Genomic DNA, 19,097 nt, shown 5'->3' on the forward strand with positions numbered 1-19,097 from the left:
CTTTATGACAGGAAACCCAAATATCCTACCATATTTTAAAGCTATCCTACCTTCATCACCAGCTGTTTAATGAACATCAACAAAAATGCTCGCAGGGATAAAATCTCCTTCTGAGTAGGCCGTGGGCCATCTACAAAAGAAAAGCAGGAATATAAAATACAAATTAACACTTATTATTAGCATAGACTGCATTTTCACAAAATGGAAAATAAAAGGCATTTTCTGAGCGAAGAAAGCACAATTCTAAGTCTTCCCACCCTTTATTTTAGACCACAAAAGAGTACTGTGTTTTATAATTTTTTATTAACAAAATGTCTAATCAGTGAGGTTCTACTAAGGCTTCATCTAAATTCTAATGATCATAATGTTTCCTTGTAGTGCTATGAACCAATTTCATGCAAGGAGTAAGACTAACACAAGAACATTGTGTCAGAATATACAGATTTTAAATTTTTGCAGTTTACAGGTTTTTTTAAGTTCTGCCATAGCTCAAAGGAAGAGCTAAATGCCATATTGTACACTGGCTAAATACACAAAAACCAATCTTACAGTGCAATGTATAAAGAGTACCTTGAAAGACATGACTTAATTTGTTAACTCAAAGTCAAAAAGGACTGGCTTCTGCCACCTCTGCGTAAAGCAGACTCTCAAAGAAACATTCTAAATACTCAAACACTCAGTAGGCTCCCAGGAGAGCCAAGGTTAAAAAAACAGGTGCAACCAAGTGTCAAAGTCAAGTAAAAGCTTTGGTACAGAAAGCAAATGAACTGCTGCAAATACATTTTGGGAGACAGTTTTCCCATTTGCCTGTAGGGTCACAGTTCTCATGATCCTAATCATCAGAGAAAAGTAAACCATCTTGAGAAGGAAAGTGATCATATGAGTCTGGTTCTATAAAGTATAGGCCCACAGGCATACTTGGTTTAAGAACAGCTATTTTCAGCCTAGTCAAAATAAGCCATTAAACTGCATTACTAAGACTATCCTACTCATCCACTTGCCTCAGGTTCAACAAATGAGTTACAAAACTAAGTAAATCCACAAGAGACTAAAAAGAAAGGAGAAAACACAAATGCTTTGCTTCTTAAAGAATGAAAAATACTACCAAAAAATCCTCTAACAAGAAGGGCTGGTCATTTTGTGATGTTGGTGGCAAGAATGCAGACACATCTAGGGAGCACTTAGTCCTAGTACATCTAACTCTTTCCAATTACCTGCTTCCCTCTCTGAAATTTCAGAAGTTACAAAGACCATACTCCCAGGCACAGCTCTACAGTTCCAACATCCTACCATTTCTATGACCACTTCTGTCTAGTATCAGTTCACATAGAGAACTTTAAAGAAAGTTTCCTATAGGCTGTGAAAAAAATCTTTCAAGGACAAAAGCACACCCATCCCACTGAACAGTAATTATATCTGAAGAACTGACAGTTCTGTTCTAAACACTGCATACAGAACTTTATCAAAACAAACACCAAGTTGTGAGAAGAAAAACCAATAAATCTATGTACATACCTATGCCCTTGGGAGTTATCCCACTGCGATCCTGAGGGTTCACCACCCAGTAATAATACTTGAGGGTGTGCATGACCAGAAGAACCGTCCCAACCCGCCGGATTGCTCCATAAATGTTAACAGTGGCAATGAACTCCGTAGACAGGTAAGTGTACAGGGTCAGCTGAACCTACACCAACAGCCAGGAAAACAAAAATCAGCACACCTGAATTGCAGCACGGCAGACAACTGAATTCTTATGTTTCATCTATCAAAATGTCTTAAAGGGATTTTTTTTCGGCATAGCACAGTTTTAAAATCTCTGCAAACTGATGAAGATTTTCATTGTATTTCTGAAACTGTATGGTGCTGGTAAGAAGGTTTCAGTTGGCAAGTTTTGATCAAAGTTGTTCACTGTTAGAGAACAGCGATTCACAAAAAATAAAAGTACTCCCTTTCAATTTATATCAATACTTAAAATCTGACAACTAAGATAATCTCCTCTTCAAAAATTGCTGAGTTTTTCCCAACTAACCCATCCAAACTTCCTTCCAAGTCTGGGTGAAAAGTACAAACCTGTTCTGCAGAACACTGCAAATTTTCCAACTCCCAGAAAATCCTGGGAGTCTGCAAAACTTGACAACTATATGCACAAAGCAGAGCCCGAAGACAACTCCTGCATGATTTCTATTGCAGAGCCAGAATCCATAATTCTTTGGAGTCAAGGCTTAGTTTGACACTCAAATCAATGCACCATTAAGATACCTTATTGGTAAGAAAAAGCAATTTTACCTGTGCTGGGATATGAATCCATATTGCAGGATTCAGGAGAACATGATCACACAGCTGCTTCAGCAGGGGCACCCCATTGTGTAAATTGCTCAGGTATTTGGAGAAGGCAAGGCAAAGTTCTAGCACAGCTCTGGTAACGTGGGCTTTGGAAGACTGCAAAAGAAAATCTGCTTAAGGAGAGCCCTGCAACACTCTAGGAAAAGTACTTAACTCAAAAAAAATTCAACATGAATGCAAGACATCAAGGAAGATTTACTTTACCTTTTCTAGGCTGTGTCCTATCACAAGGAAGCCTTTACAGGAAAGCATCTGTTCTTGCATAGCAATAGAGTTCTTCAACAACTCCATGATGAATGCCAGTAAAGTAGAACTGAAAAACATGGTTCAGTAAACAAAAACATGTTAAAGGGATACAATAAGACAGTATTTCCAAATTATCACTTCCAGCACACAACCCAGAGATACATCTTACGTAAATGCCGTTACATAAATCAGAACTTTTAAAACAAAAAGCAAGACCAAATTTTGAATGCTTGCTTCAAAAAAACTTTTTTATTTTATTAATGCTTTTCTAACTTGAAATTCTGGAATCTGAGATAACCATATAAAAGCAAAGTCCTTCTGAATTCTTGCAAAAACACAACAGTTAAGTTTGTACTACTCTCTGCTTCATGTTTCAATCACAAACTTCTGCAAGATCAGACACAATTGCCATTCTACTTAAGATATCTACTTAAGCTAAGCTGAGTGAATTTTTTTCTAGACACAAATTACACCAGAATTCTAAAAAGCAATCATTTTGGTTTTACTGCTGCTCTTTAACTTAGGAGCTCTGGAACTCCACCAGCTTCTGTGTCTGGGTTTTCAGAAGTTGGATGCAGTTAAACAGAGCTCACACAAGAGGAAAAGCCTAGCAGCAATACTAAGTAACAGTATCTTCCAAAAATCTGAAGATTAAAAAAAAAGAAGAAAAATTCCAAGGAATGACTTCAGGTAGCTGAAAAATTCACCCCTCCTGCAGTTTCTCTTGAAACCTTCCCCAGTGAATTCTCTCCATGACAGGAGTAAGCTCAAGAGAATTATCCATAATTCTGCTACACAAAAAAAAAAAAAAAAAATTGTCAAGTATAAAATTTGTGTACTTCTGTGAGCTTTCACAGAACACTTGGTGCAAACAAGTACATCACTTTAGGTCCTGCCTGTAACACTTTTGTTGCTAGAAATAATTCACTGCTGCACAAGAAGGTAAACTACTCTGCCATTTGATAAAGCAAGAGGCAATTTCCTTTACTTCAAAGGAATAAAGCCCAGGATACTGAAAGTACATGCACTCACCAAATAGTTGTGTCAATGTGGTCTGAGGAATATTGCCTATAGTCCAACTGTGCAAAGAGAGGGAAAAGCACCTGCACTCCTCCAATGGAGTGCAGGGCACTTTGGATCGAGTGTGTCAAGACTGCTTTCACATCCTGACAAAGGAGAAACAAGAATATTGAAGCCTCCTTCAGAAACTGATAAAAAGTTCACTAAAACAGATTTTAATTTCTTCAGTATAAAATCTGTATTATTACCAAATAAAAGGAAACAGCAAGAAGAACAAACTGGCTGCCACAGTCACACTAAATACCCAGTATGCCTGACCTAGTGCTTTAGATACAGATACTTTTAGATACAGATCTATAGTGCTGATCCTCAGGTGAATATACTGCAGGTAACATTAAAAGCACAGGGAAGAAAAATATTTCTTATCAACAGGGCAAAGGATGAGAGATAGGGAACATCTGTAGGAGAGTGAACGTGAGGAAGAAGGATTTTTTTTCAAAGCTAACAGAATCTTTATATTTATTCATAGAATAAACATTTTTCTTAGGATTCTTGTGCATCCTCTTTAGTTCAAGAAACAGGGGCAGGGTCAACCCCAAAAAAACCCCAACCTATAAGCAAATCCATTTCTTATCCAAATCTCTACAGAACCAGATATTAGGTTTTCAAACAGAAATCCTTTATACTTTCCAAATCCATGAAAATGTTGATTTACCTGCAGCATGAGGGCATGTGGTGAATGAACAAAAATAGAAGGGTTATCCTTAGGGGATGACTCTAGACACAGCTGTGCATCTGTAGCCCTTGGATTGTACATAAAAGCAATAGCACTGGAGAGTTTGCCATCATATAGCAACAATTTGTGATGCTCATCGAGGAAGAGATCACTTTCTGCCTTGAACTTGAATGTTCCCTGGGTTGGGAAGAAGGGTTGAGGAAGGAAAGGACAAAACAAAAAATTATATTAAGCACATTGAAGATAAAGATCAGAACAACTATTGAAAAAAAAAAAAAAAAAAAAAAGATTAAGATATTGCTTCTTTAATTGAGCAGTATTTCAAAAAGAAAGGTTCTCATAAGAACCAAAGACTCATAAGACTCAGTCAATTTTACAGCATTAAAATGGCAGAATTTTTTTGGCCCCTGAAGAGTGTCACTGCCAGGATGGTGGGTAATGTAAAAGAACCACATCAGCCTGGAAACAGCAGGACTGTCAGCAATGTTCACTCAGAAGGAACTAATAATTGAGAAGCAGATAGAAAAGGAACCATCTTTTTTAGCGTATGTTTGTACAGCTGCTGGGGAATAACAGCCTTCAATTAGTGCCCCTCAGGCTATGACAAAACAAATAATAAATCACTGCAACAAAACTAATCCTCAGCACTGACTTCACACATTTAAAAAATCCCACTAACACAAGCAACTATAAAGCCACGTTTCTTAAACAAATACATCACAACTGATCTAAAGTCTTCAGCCTCAAAGAACAACTGAACCTAGAAGTAACAGTTGTGCCCTTCCTCTCCCAACCACCAACATGGAAATTTTGAGAAGCAAATAGGAGCACCATTCTTTCTGTTTTATAAGAAATCAAGAAACTGAACTAATGCTAACTTGTAGCTTGTAAGGCCACACATAGGCTTACAGAAGAAGCATGGAAGAGTTTAATAAAAATATTACACAATAATTTTTTAGGACACAAGGGTGTCACAACATCCTTAACAAAAAAGAGCCTTAGCAGAGCTAAACATAGGAAAGTCAATTCTAAGGTACCTTATATCCCAGGCCAAGCTGATAAATGGCAAAGATCTGAGCAGCATTTAGAGCCTCACTAAAAAGGTAAACAGATGTCATCTGCCCACAAAACACACGATTGGCATCTGCTGTTTCTGAAGAACCCAGGAAACATTTGTCAAATGTCTGAAAACAGAAAACAGAACCCAGTAACAGGGTTTAATCCAAGCTACACAAGCAAATCATGCAAAAAATATGCATTTTATCAGGGACTATTTTTACATAAACAAGTACTTGAAGGCTTCAGCAGAAACAAATACAAACTTCTGAGATGCAATTTATTCCTTTACCAAAAATTACCATTTATATTTCAACATTTTTTTTCAATGTTTAAAACGGGGCAGGTTTATGAATAAAATGGCAAAGAATATCTATGCAAAGCATCAAGATGATCAGCTAGAGCCATCAGTGTGCAGGGATCACTCACATCACTGGTGTTGACAAACCAGGTTATTTCCCCGTAAGACGCCAGCTCCCCGTTCACGTAACACCGCAGCTCGCTGTTCTTCCAGCGGTTATAGATGTGCACTATGGTCACCATGTACCACTAAACAACAGAAAAAACACCTGGTATCACTCTGTGAACACCTGGCAGTAGCTTAAGCATTCAAGTGGGGCATGGAAGAACAAATTCAACTCTCTATGTGAATTAAATTAAGACTGAAAGATGTATTTTAAGTAAAAAAGATTAATAAGTCACTGGTGAGTTTTCTTGCATTGCTATGTCAAAGGATAATATGTCATTTTTTTTCACAGAGAAGCTTAAAAAGTATTTATGGATTATAACTCCAAAAATCTTTATGACAATGCTGAACCAAATTTACACTGAAATGACTCTGTAAATAAGCCTAAACTGAGTTATCCTTAGCATGATGGACTACTACAAATGCCATTCCAAAGAGCAAGGATGGCTCCAGACTAAAGCCTCTCAAAGGCTGTGCATGTCAAATTATCACAAACAGAATCCATATTTACAGCGAGGGATCACTGATAAGGAATTCCTGAGGAGGCCTGTTCTCCCAGTTTACATCACTTGTTCCAGAAACATTACTAGTACATCTAAGTAAAAAAGGGAACATTCAACATCAAATAACACTACCTAACAGGCAAGTCAGCCTTGAACACCAGTGATAAAATCAACTCATGTTTTACTTGTAAAATTAAAAAGAATAAGAATTCAGAACACATATTTGTTTTGCTCATTCCAATGTAACTGTTTTTCTACAGAAAGATGAGATTAATCAACAGCTACAACACACATTCCCAGGCTACAATTTTAGACTTATAAAACACATTTGAAAGATTTTATTATTTTTACTCACCTTTTGTGGCTTGAAATCAAATTTTACACAGTGCTGGAAACCTTTTCCCTTTGATTTTATGGACGTTACAATCAAGCAGCCTCCAACAAAGTGAGCAGAATAACCAAGTCCTTTGTTTGTTCGAAAACTGACAAATCAGAACAAAATCAACACATACACAGATGCAGAAATCACTGAACAATTAATAGAAACTGAACATCAGCAATATCAGCTTTGCATAATACTCACCAATATAAATAAGGCTTATCCTTATCCACATTAATATTATTTACAGGATCCATTCTTAGCCAAGTGTGGAAAGTAAATCCATTCTGGTATGGCCACTTGGCTATAGGAGGTAAGGCAATAGCCTGAAGAAAGCAAGAAGTTATTAATGTAGAAAGATAAACACAACAGTAAAAGTGTGCAGCTTAAGATACACTGTACAAATATATGCTGATAAACAGAGACACACTGCAAATGTATACAGTTCCTCTATACTAAAAAAAAAATCTGACCTAACTTCTGTTCTCTTTGTTCTTGATTGTTAGAATATTTAACTAACCTAAGTATTTAAAAACTGACCTTTATACCTCAAAAAAGATTATCAATAGTAGCCTATGCTTCAAAATTTAATAGCTTTAGTGAAAGCCTTATAGAATAACAACTTCTCAAAATGCAAATTCAGATTGGTTTGATTTTATGGCAACCTGACAAAATTATCAGTTGCCTTTTCCCATAGTGTTGGTATTCAGGAAAATAACTGATCATGAAGGGAAAGCTGGCCATACTTCACTTAATAAATTATTTTCTCTCCTGAAATTCATATCTGTGCAGGCTTCCAGTGAGAATAACACAGAATTACAAACTTCCTCAAAAGAAACACAGTACAATCTTCACAAAGCAAAATATCAAACATTGTGTTTTTAGTGCAAAGGCCTTGAGTTACAAATCATGGCAGAACCCTTTTTTTTTTCAAACAGCTGGGGTTTATTTTTTGGGGTTTTTCAGTTGGTTAGGTTTTTTTAACATTACTATTAACTTTCTGCTGGTGTGCAGCCCTGATTGACAATACATACTTCAATTAAGATTGTGATAAACTATGATCAAAGATTCCACCCAGATGATCAATACCAACGAATAAAAAAAAAAAATCAAAGAACTCAAAGTGTCTCCAGACTTGTTATTATGTTCCCAGGCTCCATTCAGCTACTGCTGTCCACACAAAATACAGTAAATCCTTCTCTATACCAGCTAACTAACCAGCCCACATGTCTTGGCAGCATTATCACTTGACTAAACTATAATGGATCACACAGTAATTATAATAAATACTTAATTTCTTAAACTTCTTAATTTAAATATATATAAAAATACCTAGCTAAAGGTTTCTGAGGCACCCCACATCATAAAATATGGTTCAAACATTCAACATAATTAACAGAAATCAAACAGAAAACCATGAATAACCAAAATGAACACAAACATGTCTGTCTATTGCCAAGTTCTGTTGCATGTGATAAAACTGCAGGAGCACTTTTCTAGCAGTCTGCATTTTTCAGTCTCCAAAGTTTCCATTCAAAAAAATAATTCATTATGTCATCAAGTTGGTGAAATTCAATCTCAAGCCACCAAAGCAGAAAGCTAATGGGTTTATGTGCAGAAAACTGGAAAGAGTCATCTGATAAATCTTATTCAAATCTTATTCTGAATTAAGCATGAAATTTTGAACATAATTTTTCATTCTACAATTGTAGAAGCAAAAGTGTTGACACACTTGAATTCCATCAGAAGATTCTGTGTAGGGTTTTCCAGCTGCCTATTTAGTTTCAAATTCTTTTTCAAGTGAACGCTACAAAACTTAGAAATGAGTCACAAGGACAATTACAAAAAGACTAATTATTGCTAATTTAATCCTTTCCAGTATTATTCAGTCTATAAATGACTAGGATCAATGCTTTCTGAAAGATTTCTCATAAGCATCTAGAGTGAAAAGCAAGTACATTCTCCTTGCAGCAAGACTTAACTGAACTGTCTAAAAAAAAACCAAAATACAAAAAAGCAGCCTCATTTGTATCCATTCTTTATGTAAAAGTATTTGTGCTTCCGTAGTGATATTGCACATCTATTATAAACAATTTTTTCAGGCACTAGTGTAAGTGTCAGGCAGAGAAGAAAAAAAATTGGTTAAAACCCTATGACAATGACAGATGAGACAAAGAACACCACAAATGAAAATAACCAAGGGTCTTAATAGAACAATGAACAAACAAACAAGAAATGTAAAGTATCTACATACTGCAGCACTTTTTCCTGGAAAGTTGAAGAAGGCATCAGGTCCATACTTCTGAGGCATGTGTTTTAACACAGACAGTAACTTCCCAGCATGTGGTGGCTGACAAAAAAAATTACTACATTTGTAAATAAATAAAACACACCTCTAAGAAAGAAAAGACTATAGACACACAAAAAGCAAATTCTAACACATTTTAAAACTTGGAACATGGTTGAATAACACCCTGCTAAAGACACTCAGCACTTTCAATAAAACAACATTAACAGTCATTAATAACTTCACACAATATACAGAATTAAAGTTAATTAGGTAACTTCACTAAAGACTTGGAGGCCAGAGTCACTTTCACCTTGCATAAACTAAGTTGACCCTGAATGTTGATTTCTGCATCTGTCTGCTCATTCTCATCAGCTCTCTGTATGATTCTGCAGTAAGCTAAAGAAAATGAACTGGTCCAGATGAAAAATATCTTAGGGAAAACAAATGCAAACCAATTTTTAATTACACCTGTTCTGGGCCAGGGCTGAGTGAAACCTGTGCCAGCACAAGGGAATACCTAGCAAAAGGGAGAGGGAAGATCAGCAGAAGGATTATTTTCATCAGGACAACAGTCATACATTAGATTAAACTGATTTTGGTTTATACTTTCACCTAAGTCCATGGAGAAAGATGCAAGTCCCAAGGGCAGTTTGGAGCACCTAAACTGAGTGCTCAGTGTGAATACTCAACACTTCTCCACAACTCTTAGCCTGATGATTATACTGTAATACTCTGCCACCTATAAACTCCAAATCAAGTGCATGAGCTCTCAACAACAGAACAGCAGATACTGATCATAGTGACAGGACACCTTTCTGTGTTATCTTTCACCACACCATATCTTTCTGGCAGATCTGTTTTTAAACCATGATTTTATAATCCTGATATTTTCTTGAAGGTGCCCTTTTCCACCCCCTGCTGTTAACAGCTACCCTCTGAAAACTCTGCATGATGTTGGAGCACTGTATGATCCATTACAAGTATTTCAAGAGTACCAAAGGTGCAGTCAGCTAAGCAGTGCTTAAAGAATCTGACTTAAAACTGAGAGGGAAATGCTGAGAGCTCTGCTTAGATGCCTGCAGTGCTATAGAATTTGACCAGGTAAATTGTGTTGCAGCAAAATGCTTGGTATCTTTACAGTTCTGCTGATTTTAAGATTTATGGAGTTGTACAACTCCTTGGCAATCCAACTGTGGCATTTTTCTCTTGCTTTCCCCTGTATTTGGTCTTTAATAAGGAAAGGAAATTAAGTGCAAATAGCAGGGAGACAGGAAATGAAAAAGTTAATGTTACAGAGACAACTTTAATTCACCTACAGTTAAATATACTCTCTATGTTCAATTATTAAGTTTAAACCATCTATAAAGTTTAGAGCATTTTTATTTAAGCAGGTTAAGATCTCCAAAGTTATTTATTTCAAAGGGCCTTTAAATCTACAGTATTATGTGTGCATGCTTGCTTTTATATGGTATACTCTCTTTTTAAATTACTTGAAGTCAACAGAGACATTGCTACCTTTCCCCTGCACTAGTATTTATAAATACTAGAGTATTTATAAATAACAGAAGCTGAATTAAAAATCAAAACAGGTTAAATGGTTGTTAAAATAATTCCCAAGTCCAGTGAAAAACCAATTGTGTGTTGAAGAAAACTTTTTCAGGTGGCCTCTACAACATATACATTTTTACTTTAGGGAAGGTGGTTTCTCAGCTGCAAAAGGGTCTCTTTCTATTCCACACAGGAAGAAGAGAAAAATTATATGATTCTTCACTGGGACTTATTTCCTTCAGTTCAATTTCTGCCAAAATTCTCACTTCCCTGACTGGATAAATTATTTTAATCTTCAGGTAAAGTACAGCAATGTAAAAATGGAGCAGAAAGAACTGCCTATGCAAGCATTTTTAATTTATTTCTCTCTATTTCACTATTTTACTCTCAGTATTTTAACTGCTTTCAGGTTAAAAGATTCTTTATACAATATAAGAAAGCATTTCTTTTTTTTTCTGGTACATTCAAAATTAGTTTATCATGAAGTTTATGGGACAGTCTCGATTTGTGAAAACTAGAAAAAATAAAAGCAACATGATAAAAATGGTTTCATTTTTGTGTTTTCTTTTACCCATCTCCCTTTCTCTCCTTGCAGCTTGCTGAAGAATAACTTCAGCTCTCGAACTGTCAGGTTGTAGCTTGCCAGCACACCCAGCATGTCCACTAGGAGATCTGAAAAGCAACAACAACAGCAGTGTAAGTGCTTAAGAAAATACAGTGTCAAATCTTCATCATCTAATTAGTACCTGTGTCCATGAGATTTTGCAGAGAGGCACAGTTTGAGTGCCAGGCTGGGGGAGGCTGTACCTGCAATCATGTTGTCAGCTCTGTCAATCCTCCTGAGCACCTGTTCCACCAGCCCCACCTCTGTGCAGGCCTGGAGATTGCGGATGCTTTTCTTCAGGATTGCTGTGAACATGCTCCAAACCTCAGCCTGGCATGTGGGGTCACACTTATCCAGTAAATCCACCATGCAGGTGATGCCCTCTCCTTCTTGGATGATAAAGTTCATTTCCAAGTCAAACTGGCCTCCAACGAGCTTTCAGAGAGGGAAAAAAAAAAAAAAAAAAAAAAAAAAAAAAAAAAAAAAAAAGCTTAAGGCAACTGTATCCAAGTATTACTCCATGCCTGAAGTTATTCATTCAGTCAGAAGTAAACTATCAAAGATGATAGGGAAAAAAACATAATAATGAGGCAAATATCAATGTACCATCTTATTTTTTTTTCTGTTTCAAGTTTTGTTGAGTAACAAAAGTGCTCTAGGGTATCATCTACTCTCAGACAATTGCAGCAGAAAAACATTTGGGTAGTTTAGGATAGAGATGTCAAAAGTTGAGCTGAAAAGGGAAGACACTAAGTGAATGTTCTAAAACAGGTGAGCCCAACAAAGCAGTCAAGATATCTTAAATTATCTGGAGTGACCCTAAAAGCTTTCCTTCAAAATTGCTTAACAAATCTCTGTTAAGAGGGGAATTCTAGCCAAAAGGAGCTGATGCACATCAGAAATATTGCCCCTTATGAACACTTATGAGACATTCCTGAGACAGTGACTAAAGCTGGTTAAGAATTAACTGCCAGGTTCATGAGCAGTCCCAGGCACTCAAAGGAAGCACAGGCTTGCTGTATTTGCAGGAATGTGGAACAGCACCACTGTTCCAAGCCTTTGGTTGGGATTTGGCTATGACACTAAAATCCTGTTATATTTCAGGTCTCCTAGAGGCAAGTTTTGTTAGAATATACACTGAGTAACTAGCCACATATGCCTGTGCAGAGGAGGTGGAGGGGGGGAAGGAAATAACCTGCTCCACTCTCACTTGATAAAGCAAAAATGCCAGCTGAAGGCAAAATGCATTATACTAAGTTAACTCCTTTATACCAACTCCTTCCATCCACTCCTTAAAGTTCTCTTGGACTTAGAGCTGTATGAACCTTAAAAATGTGCCATGCATACCAAAATACTCATTATATACCAGCATACAAACAGGAATTCAGATAGCCTTGACTCAAATTATCAAAATGGTCTCATGACCAGAAATATTTCAGTTTGTTCTGACTTCTGCAAGTTTGTGTTATTATTTCTGTCCTGAGTGGTGTTCCTTTCACATGCTTTGACCATTAAGAGCTTCAGCACTGTCACCTGCTGAAGTCACACCATGTCAAAACTGCCTGAAAATCCACACACTACCTTGCTTCCATATTAGCTCCAACAGCTCCTCTCAGCTAGTCAGGATCCAAAGACCAACTCACCCATGGAACAGAATACATGCTCTTCATTAACTACTCAAATTACCATACATTTTCCTCAAGTGTCTAAACCTTGTCACTTTGAAGAAGCAATCTTTGGACTTCTGGGCATAAATCAGCAGTGCCAAACACCACAGGAAGCAGAGAAAGTTACTGCTTTTATGACAGAATAGACAATGTCTCATGGCAACGATTTCTAAACAGTAATTTACACTTTTCCATTTTCTCTCCTCTGGGTCATGAAAAATAATTATGCAATTTACTATCAGATGCTTCCATAATATCTTGGAAAACAGCAAGAAGTGAATGGGGTGACTTGAGTTATATTCCCAGCTCCTCTATATCAACCCATGCTGTCAACTCAAACAAATCTATCAAATCACTACCACCCTCCAAGCCTTAGTTTTCCCCTTCCAAAAGATGGAGCAGAGGCCTAACTCAAGAAAGCTCTGAAGGATATGCTAGACGGAACAAATTAACACAATTATCTCAAAACAAATGCCAAGAAACATATACACTCCCTCCCCTTGAAAAAACTCTTAACAGAACATTTGAAAATGAAAAATACATAATCAGTGTTATATTTCATTTCACATTGAATTTATCCTCTACAAAGCTGAAGTATACCTCAAGAAGCTGCTCTTCTTAAAATCAAGGTAAGAAACAAAGAAAATACTGTATTTTGTATAAAGACTGAACAGCTGAAGGTGAAATTCTGGCCACGAACCACCTGCTAATTCTTAACAAGAAATTCAACTCTATGCATTAGGTTTTAACTATCAGCCAACCATCAATTATCACACCAAAACCACATACAGCTACTGGAGGTGACCTTACCTTCACCCTATAGTCTACCCCACCAATCTTTCATTTTTGGCTACACACACTATTATCAGGACCCACCCATCCAGGAAGCTGTCAAATTAGGTTTCCAATCTCATCTGCAAACATAAGCATTTCAGCAAGCACATTCTAGGAATAATATGCTCCAGCAAAAAAATAATTATCATTCTAACACTTCCTGTGAGGGAAGTGAGGACAAAAAAATTGCCAGGGAAAGCAGAATACCAAGACAGGGTGCAGCTGATGTACAATATGTATGCACACCCATTAGATACACACAGGCACACACACCCCCCACACTATGTCATATTAACCCTTTCTAATGGTGATTTGAAACTGATCAACCTTCAAAACACAAATTTGTTTCCAATGACAGGGATCATAATCCAGGTCCATGCATTGGCTAGTTATTATCTGAGCTGCAGTAATGGCTGTGCACAGCAAAATGTAATCTTCCCAAATGTCACAGTAAGTTATGAATATCTGAGCAGCTTAATGCACCTTACTAGCCATGAAGTGTGAGAATGTAATCTTATTACCTTTTTTATGGTTGTATTTTTTTGAATAATGTAGCCTTTGAACTGATGTATAGTCTTTCCTTGCACTTTAGCATGATTTGGTCTCCTGTGTCGCACGGTACATTTTTCAAAATTCTCCAATTCAACGTATTTTAAGTCCTATGCTGAGCTGCATAAACAATCTTTATAGCAACCCACAGGGTGGCATAACGTTTTCTTTCTTCAGCATGTAGAATTAAGTACAAGCTTACAGGAATGGCTTTAAAGGGCAGCACTTAAATACATCCTCACAAATTTCAGATTTTGCCAGTTACATCCACCTTCAAAAATATATAAACTATATAGCTCAAGCTTCTCTGTAAAATAGTTTTTCATTTAGCTGATTGAGAACAGGGAGAATACAGGAAATTTTGAATACATATTCAGAGGGTGGTTTTTACCCCCTCTTAGAGAATTAAACTAATGAGAAGTCAACATAGTAGCACTAATTTCTAGTATAAAATAGCACTACAACACTTCTAAATAAAACCAAAAAGACAATTCAAACACATAACCTTTTTTCGCAATGAAATGATGCAAAACATGAAAGAGATGGTTGACTGTTTGGGTGAGCATCTACCAAACTACTGAATGCAGAAAATAGCTCAGAATAAACAATCAAGCTCCACTTTCCTGAAAGAACATGACCTAGATTATTAATCTAATTTAAATATTAAATAATCTAATTTAAATTATTTCTCCCACTAACATATAAAATATTTAGAAAGTTTGCAAGACAGCCCCAAAAAATTATTTCAATTACCTATAACACAAAAAGAATAAACCAAATCCAAAATCAGCATTTCTTCTGGAAAAGCCAAATTAGCTATACTTGGGAGAATTACAGGGCTGGATCTCTACATTTTTATCTCAAATCTCCAAAAGTCTTCACTTCTATAGAGTTTTCTCATCCTTCTGGTTGTTAGTTAAGCTACATATCAAGTACTTGCTTGGTTCCCCAAAGCCAGGATGAAGGACTGTTAATCAAACTGAGACCTCCCTTTTCCTCCAGATGATGATTTTGTAATATCAGAATTGTTTCTCCAAACAAACAAAATCCAAAACAACATCAGAGAGCAAGCAGGAAATTTTTGCAGAAAACCACAAACTTTTCCTTCTGATACCTCAGGCTGAAGACATCAATCTCCCCCATCCAGAAATACCCTACAGTTACACCACAAATGAAAAAAAAAGTTAAAAAAAATAAAATAATAAAAAAAATACTAGTAGTATTAACCTAATCTACTTTCTAAAGAAAAAAGGGTGGTAAGAAAGATAAGGAAAAAAAAAAAATCTTAATTAGTTGTTTTCTCTCCTATTGCCAAGTTCATAAAAAAGCCTACAACTTCATTTACCTGGCAAATGACAAGTCCATTTTAAACCAGGCATATCAAAAGTGGCATTGCACAACAGCACTGCACCCACTTTAACCTTGACATTTCTGTGGAATTCTGTTCAGCACTGTTATTAACTATGATCAAAGCTGGATCATTCAGGGAAAACCATTCTCATTGCTTCCCTTCAAAGGGATGCAATATAACGTTTTGCATGAAAATAAAATCTCTTCAAGTCTGTCTCTCGTTTGGAAAACTGCCTAAATATGAATTCAACAGGCACCCACAAGGTGTTAAGAGTCTCCTGCTGCCACCTAATGTTGTATTTGAAACCATTAGCCCAGGATTACACATTTTTTATGCAGTGTCTCAGCACTGTACCATTCTCCTCTTCCTCCACACACATCTATCAGCAGCTTTTATCAGTATGCTTTATCACAATTAAGAAAAAAAACTGGATCTCAAGGAAGTCAGGACAAAACTTCCAAGTAGCAGAAGTGTTTACATTTAAACAATGGTTTCTACAAAACCAGAGTTTCATCAACTTTGCAACATCAACTAACCACAGAAGGCATACAACTTACCCAATTTACCCAGTGGAGACTGGCAAATATCTCCCCTATCCAGTTCATCTGAGACATAAACCGGTTCATTAAAACTCTTCTTTAAAAATGCACTTAGCTATGCATACATGAGAATTACTCTCATTGAAAATAATAAATGCAAAAAAGCAAAATTCTTGCCCATATAGGTACAATATCTGGTGTATGGGTTTCTCTTTCCCAACAGGATGACGGGGGGGGTGGAAATAAACAATTTTAAAATACAATTATGCTATAATAAATGATTCTTCATTTACTCTAGCTTATAATCTAATATTTTCAGTCTACTTGGAAGCATTTTTATGCCAAATTAGTTTACTAACACAATTAGCTCAGTTTGTAGCATGCAGCTGAAGGCCCAGTGAAAAGAGAGCAATGCAAGAAGAATTAGCTCCACACAATGATTTTAAACATGAGGGCTGGGGAAACAGTCCTATGAGTTCAAAATTTTATACTTTTTGTGTTAAATCTAATTTACAAAGAGCCATTAAATATCTTTTAAGTACATAGCAAAAACTGAAAATCAGTATGTTATAAAAGGAGTAATCCCAGTTTTAAGTGAAATTATTAGTAAAGTTAAATTCTATCCTACAGAAACAAAAGGAAAAAAAATTCTACATTTGTTTTATCAATTTGGTATCCATTCAAAAAGGGATCTTAGTACAAACAGTTCAAATTAAAAAACATCATGCTTGAACTCAAAACAGCTACAGAGGCAAGATGATATTTAAGGTCCCTTAAAACCAAGTCATTTCATGCTTCAATGACACCACCATGCACAGTGCCTCTGTCTTGTCTTCCAGAAATTCAGCAACAGATTCCAGAGATGAAAGGCATAAACCAGTCCAACATAAGGAATTCTTCCCTTCTCCCAGTCTTTTTTGCCCCATCAGGAGGTGGGACAGCAGACACACAGAGGATTGCCAAAAACACAAAACAAGTCCCCAAGGGGGACCCACAATGGCACTGACCAAAGAGTGGATAATACCCAGCAAGCCTGCAGCCATTGGAAAAGTTCAGGTGGGAAAACAGGAGATAGGACAAACTCAGGATAAAATCAGCCTTATTTCAAACCCCTGAGGGAACAAGGTACTACCAAACTGACTTTCTGCAAATCAAACAATTTCAAGACTAAATTTCAACACTCTCCAAACAGTGGCTAAAGGTGTATTTACAACACAAGGCAGTTTCCCCTGTTTCAGCTGTATTATGTGTTTCAACAGATATGACCATAGAAAATATCTAAATCCAGCTGAAATTCCCATTTTTCCAGTACCTGTGTTAACAGCATTAAATTCTCCTTTTGTTTAAATTAACTTTTTTCAGTGTACCTTAACCTATGATCTCTGTGTAAGATGTACAAGAAAGATATGACTCTGAGAGATCATTTAATAACATGCAAATTTGTAGCTCCATACAGGAAATGAAATATCCTAAATCTTTACATCACATCAGATTCATATGTGCATTGAAAGCAAATAAATCATTTAAACCATGATACAGAGAACCTTTTTAAATTTGCATTTATCCACAGTAAATACTGCCATGTTCTTTAATAGCTTGCTAGTGCAATCTTAGCAAACTAATGATTTATGGTTTTGACATTTTAAAAATCAGAAATCTGTCATTTTATGACACCCAGTAGAAAGTCTGCTGGAGTTGGAGTTACATTACTCTGAATTTAAACTCAGATACATGAAACATACATAACAAAGCACTGTACCAAGTGTCCATTTCCTTACCCCATCACTTCCCTCCTAGCTACATGTCTAAAAGTTATCTAATGTTTTTACTTAAAATAATAGATTTATTTTTTTCATCAAGCAAGATACCTTTTTGTCAGTTCTGAAAATATCACCCATCAGCAAACAAACCCAATATGCTGTACACTGCCAAGCTGCACAGGTCTGCATCATGTCCTACCTTAATCCTTCCCCTCAAGGAAGAAGCCCAAAAGATAACATTTCTAATACCACATTAATCATCAAAAAGCCCAGAGTGGGGAGCAAACCCTACAGTCAGAAGAGTTTTACAGGGAATAATACCCTGCTTGTACCCACTTCCATCAGTCAGGACATTTATTATGCTGTTAGCAATTTTTTTCTGCCTGCAGTTTAAATCAGGAAAAAAACAACACTGACACCACGTCTGAGTAAATATAGCTGCAGTTTAAACCTACTTAAAAATAAAGATCCACACAGAAGTTAGACAGGTAGATTAAAAAGATCAAAGAGGGCTGATTCCCTGACTCCTACTGCCAGAGTCCTCTCTGCCAATGGATAATGACAGAAAAAAATACTCAACTCTGATAATACATTTAGAGACACCTAAAAAAACCAAAAAACAATTACCTGAAGCAATTTGCCTAAGTTTCTCACCACTAAATCACATTTTCTAACATGCTTAGTGTTCAACATCTAAAAAAAACCTAACAGCCTGCTGCTTTATTGTTATTTAAATGTAAAATATTACCAACTACATGTTTTAATTCAACCAAGCTGGCATGCAAAGACAGCCACCAAATTTCAACAAGAAAACATTTTAGGATACTTCATTTAAACATTTATTTAACTAATGATTTTATAAAATATTATATTTATTTCAATTTGGCAAGGGAAATAACTGGTATAGTAAACCCCTTCCAATTATAAAGAAATACAAACAATCATAGAATTTTTCTTGTGTATGTCACTTACACTGAGCAGAACTGCTTCTAAATATATATAGATGTATATCCACAATGAGTAAAAAATGTACAAAATACACTGTATTTGATCTTCTTAAGCTAAGAAAACTAGAAAGAATATAAATAATTCTCAAAGAGTCTCCCAATGCACCCAAAGAAGGGATGTGCACCCAAGCAAGATATTCCTCTGGAACATAAAAAGAAAATACCTTTTGAATCATTACTTAAAAAAACAAAAATAAAA

General features: G+C 36.2%; 1 protein-coding gene across 6 annotated transcripts in view; it reads right to left on the reverse strand.

The window, feature by feature from the left end:
- The window catches only part of LRBA (LPS responsive beige-like anchor protein), a 357,069-nt gene that overhangs the window by 307,497 nt on the left and 30,475 nt on the right, over positions 1-19,097 (reverse strand). For all 6 annotated transcript variants that reach the window (XM_079306956.1, XM_079306953.1, XM_079306954.1 and 3 more), the window contains exons 2-14: positions 11,395-11,626; positions 11,159-11,259; positions 9,004-9,099; positions 6,954-7,075; positions 6,726-6,852; positions 5,831-5,950; positions 5,383-5,529; positions 4,325-4,522; positions 3,622-3,755; positions 2,548-2,656; positions 2,287-2,439; positions 1,516-1,684; positions 51-130 (exon numbers count right to left, since the gene is read on the reverse strand). In XM_079306956.1, coding sequence (XP_079163082.1) covers positions 51-130; positions 1,516-1,684; positions 2,287-2,439; positions 2,548-2,656; positions 3,622-3,755; positions 4,325-4,522; positions 5,383-5,529; positions 5,831-5,950; positions 6,726-6,852; positions 6,954-7,075; positions 9,004-9,099; positions 11,159-11,259; positions 11,395-11,626 — 1,788 coding nt within the window. The remainder of the gene's footprint in view (positions 1-50; positions 131-1,515; positions 1,685-2,286; positions 2,440-2,547; positions 2,657-3,621; positions 3,756-4,324; positions 4,523-5,382; positions 5,530-5,830; positions 5,951-6,725; positions 6,853-6,953; positions 7,076-9,003; positions 9,100-11,158; positions 11,260-11,394; positions 11,627-19,097) is intronic.

The sequence above is a fragment of the Erithacus rubecula genome, assembly GCF_903797595.1.
Source record: "Erithacus rubecula genome assembly, chromosome: 5".
Classification (NCBI taxonomy): Eukaryota; Metazoa; Chordata; class Aves; order Passeriformes; family Muscicapidae; genus Erithacus; species Erithacus rubecula.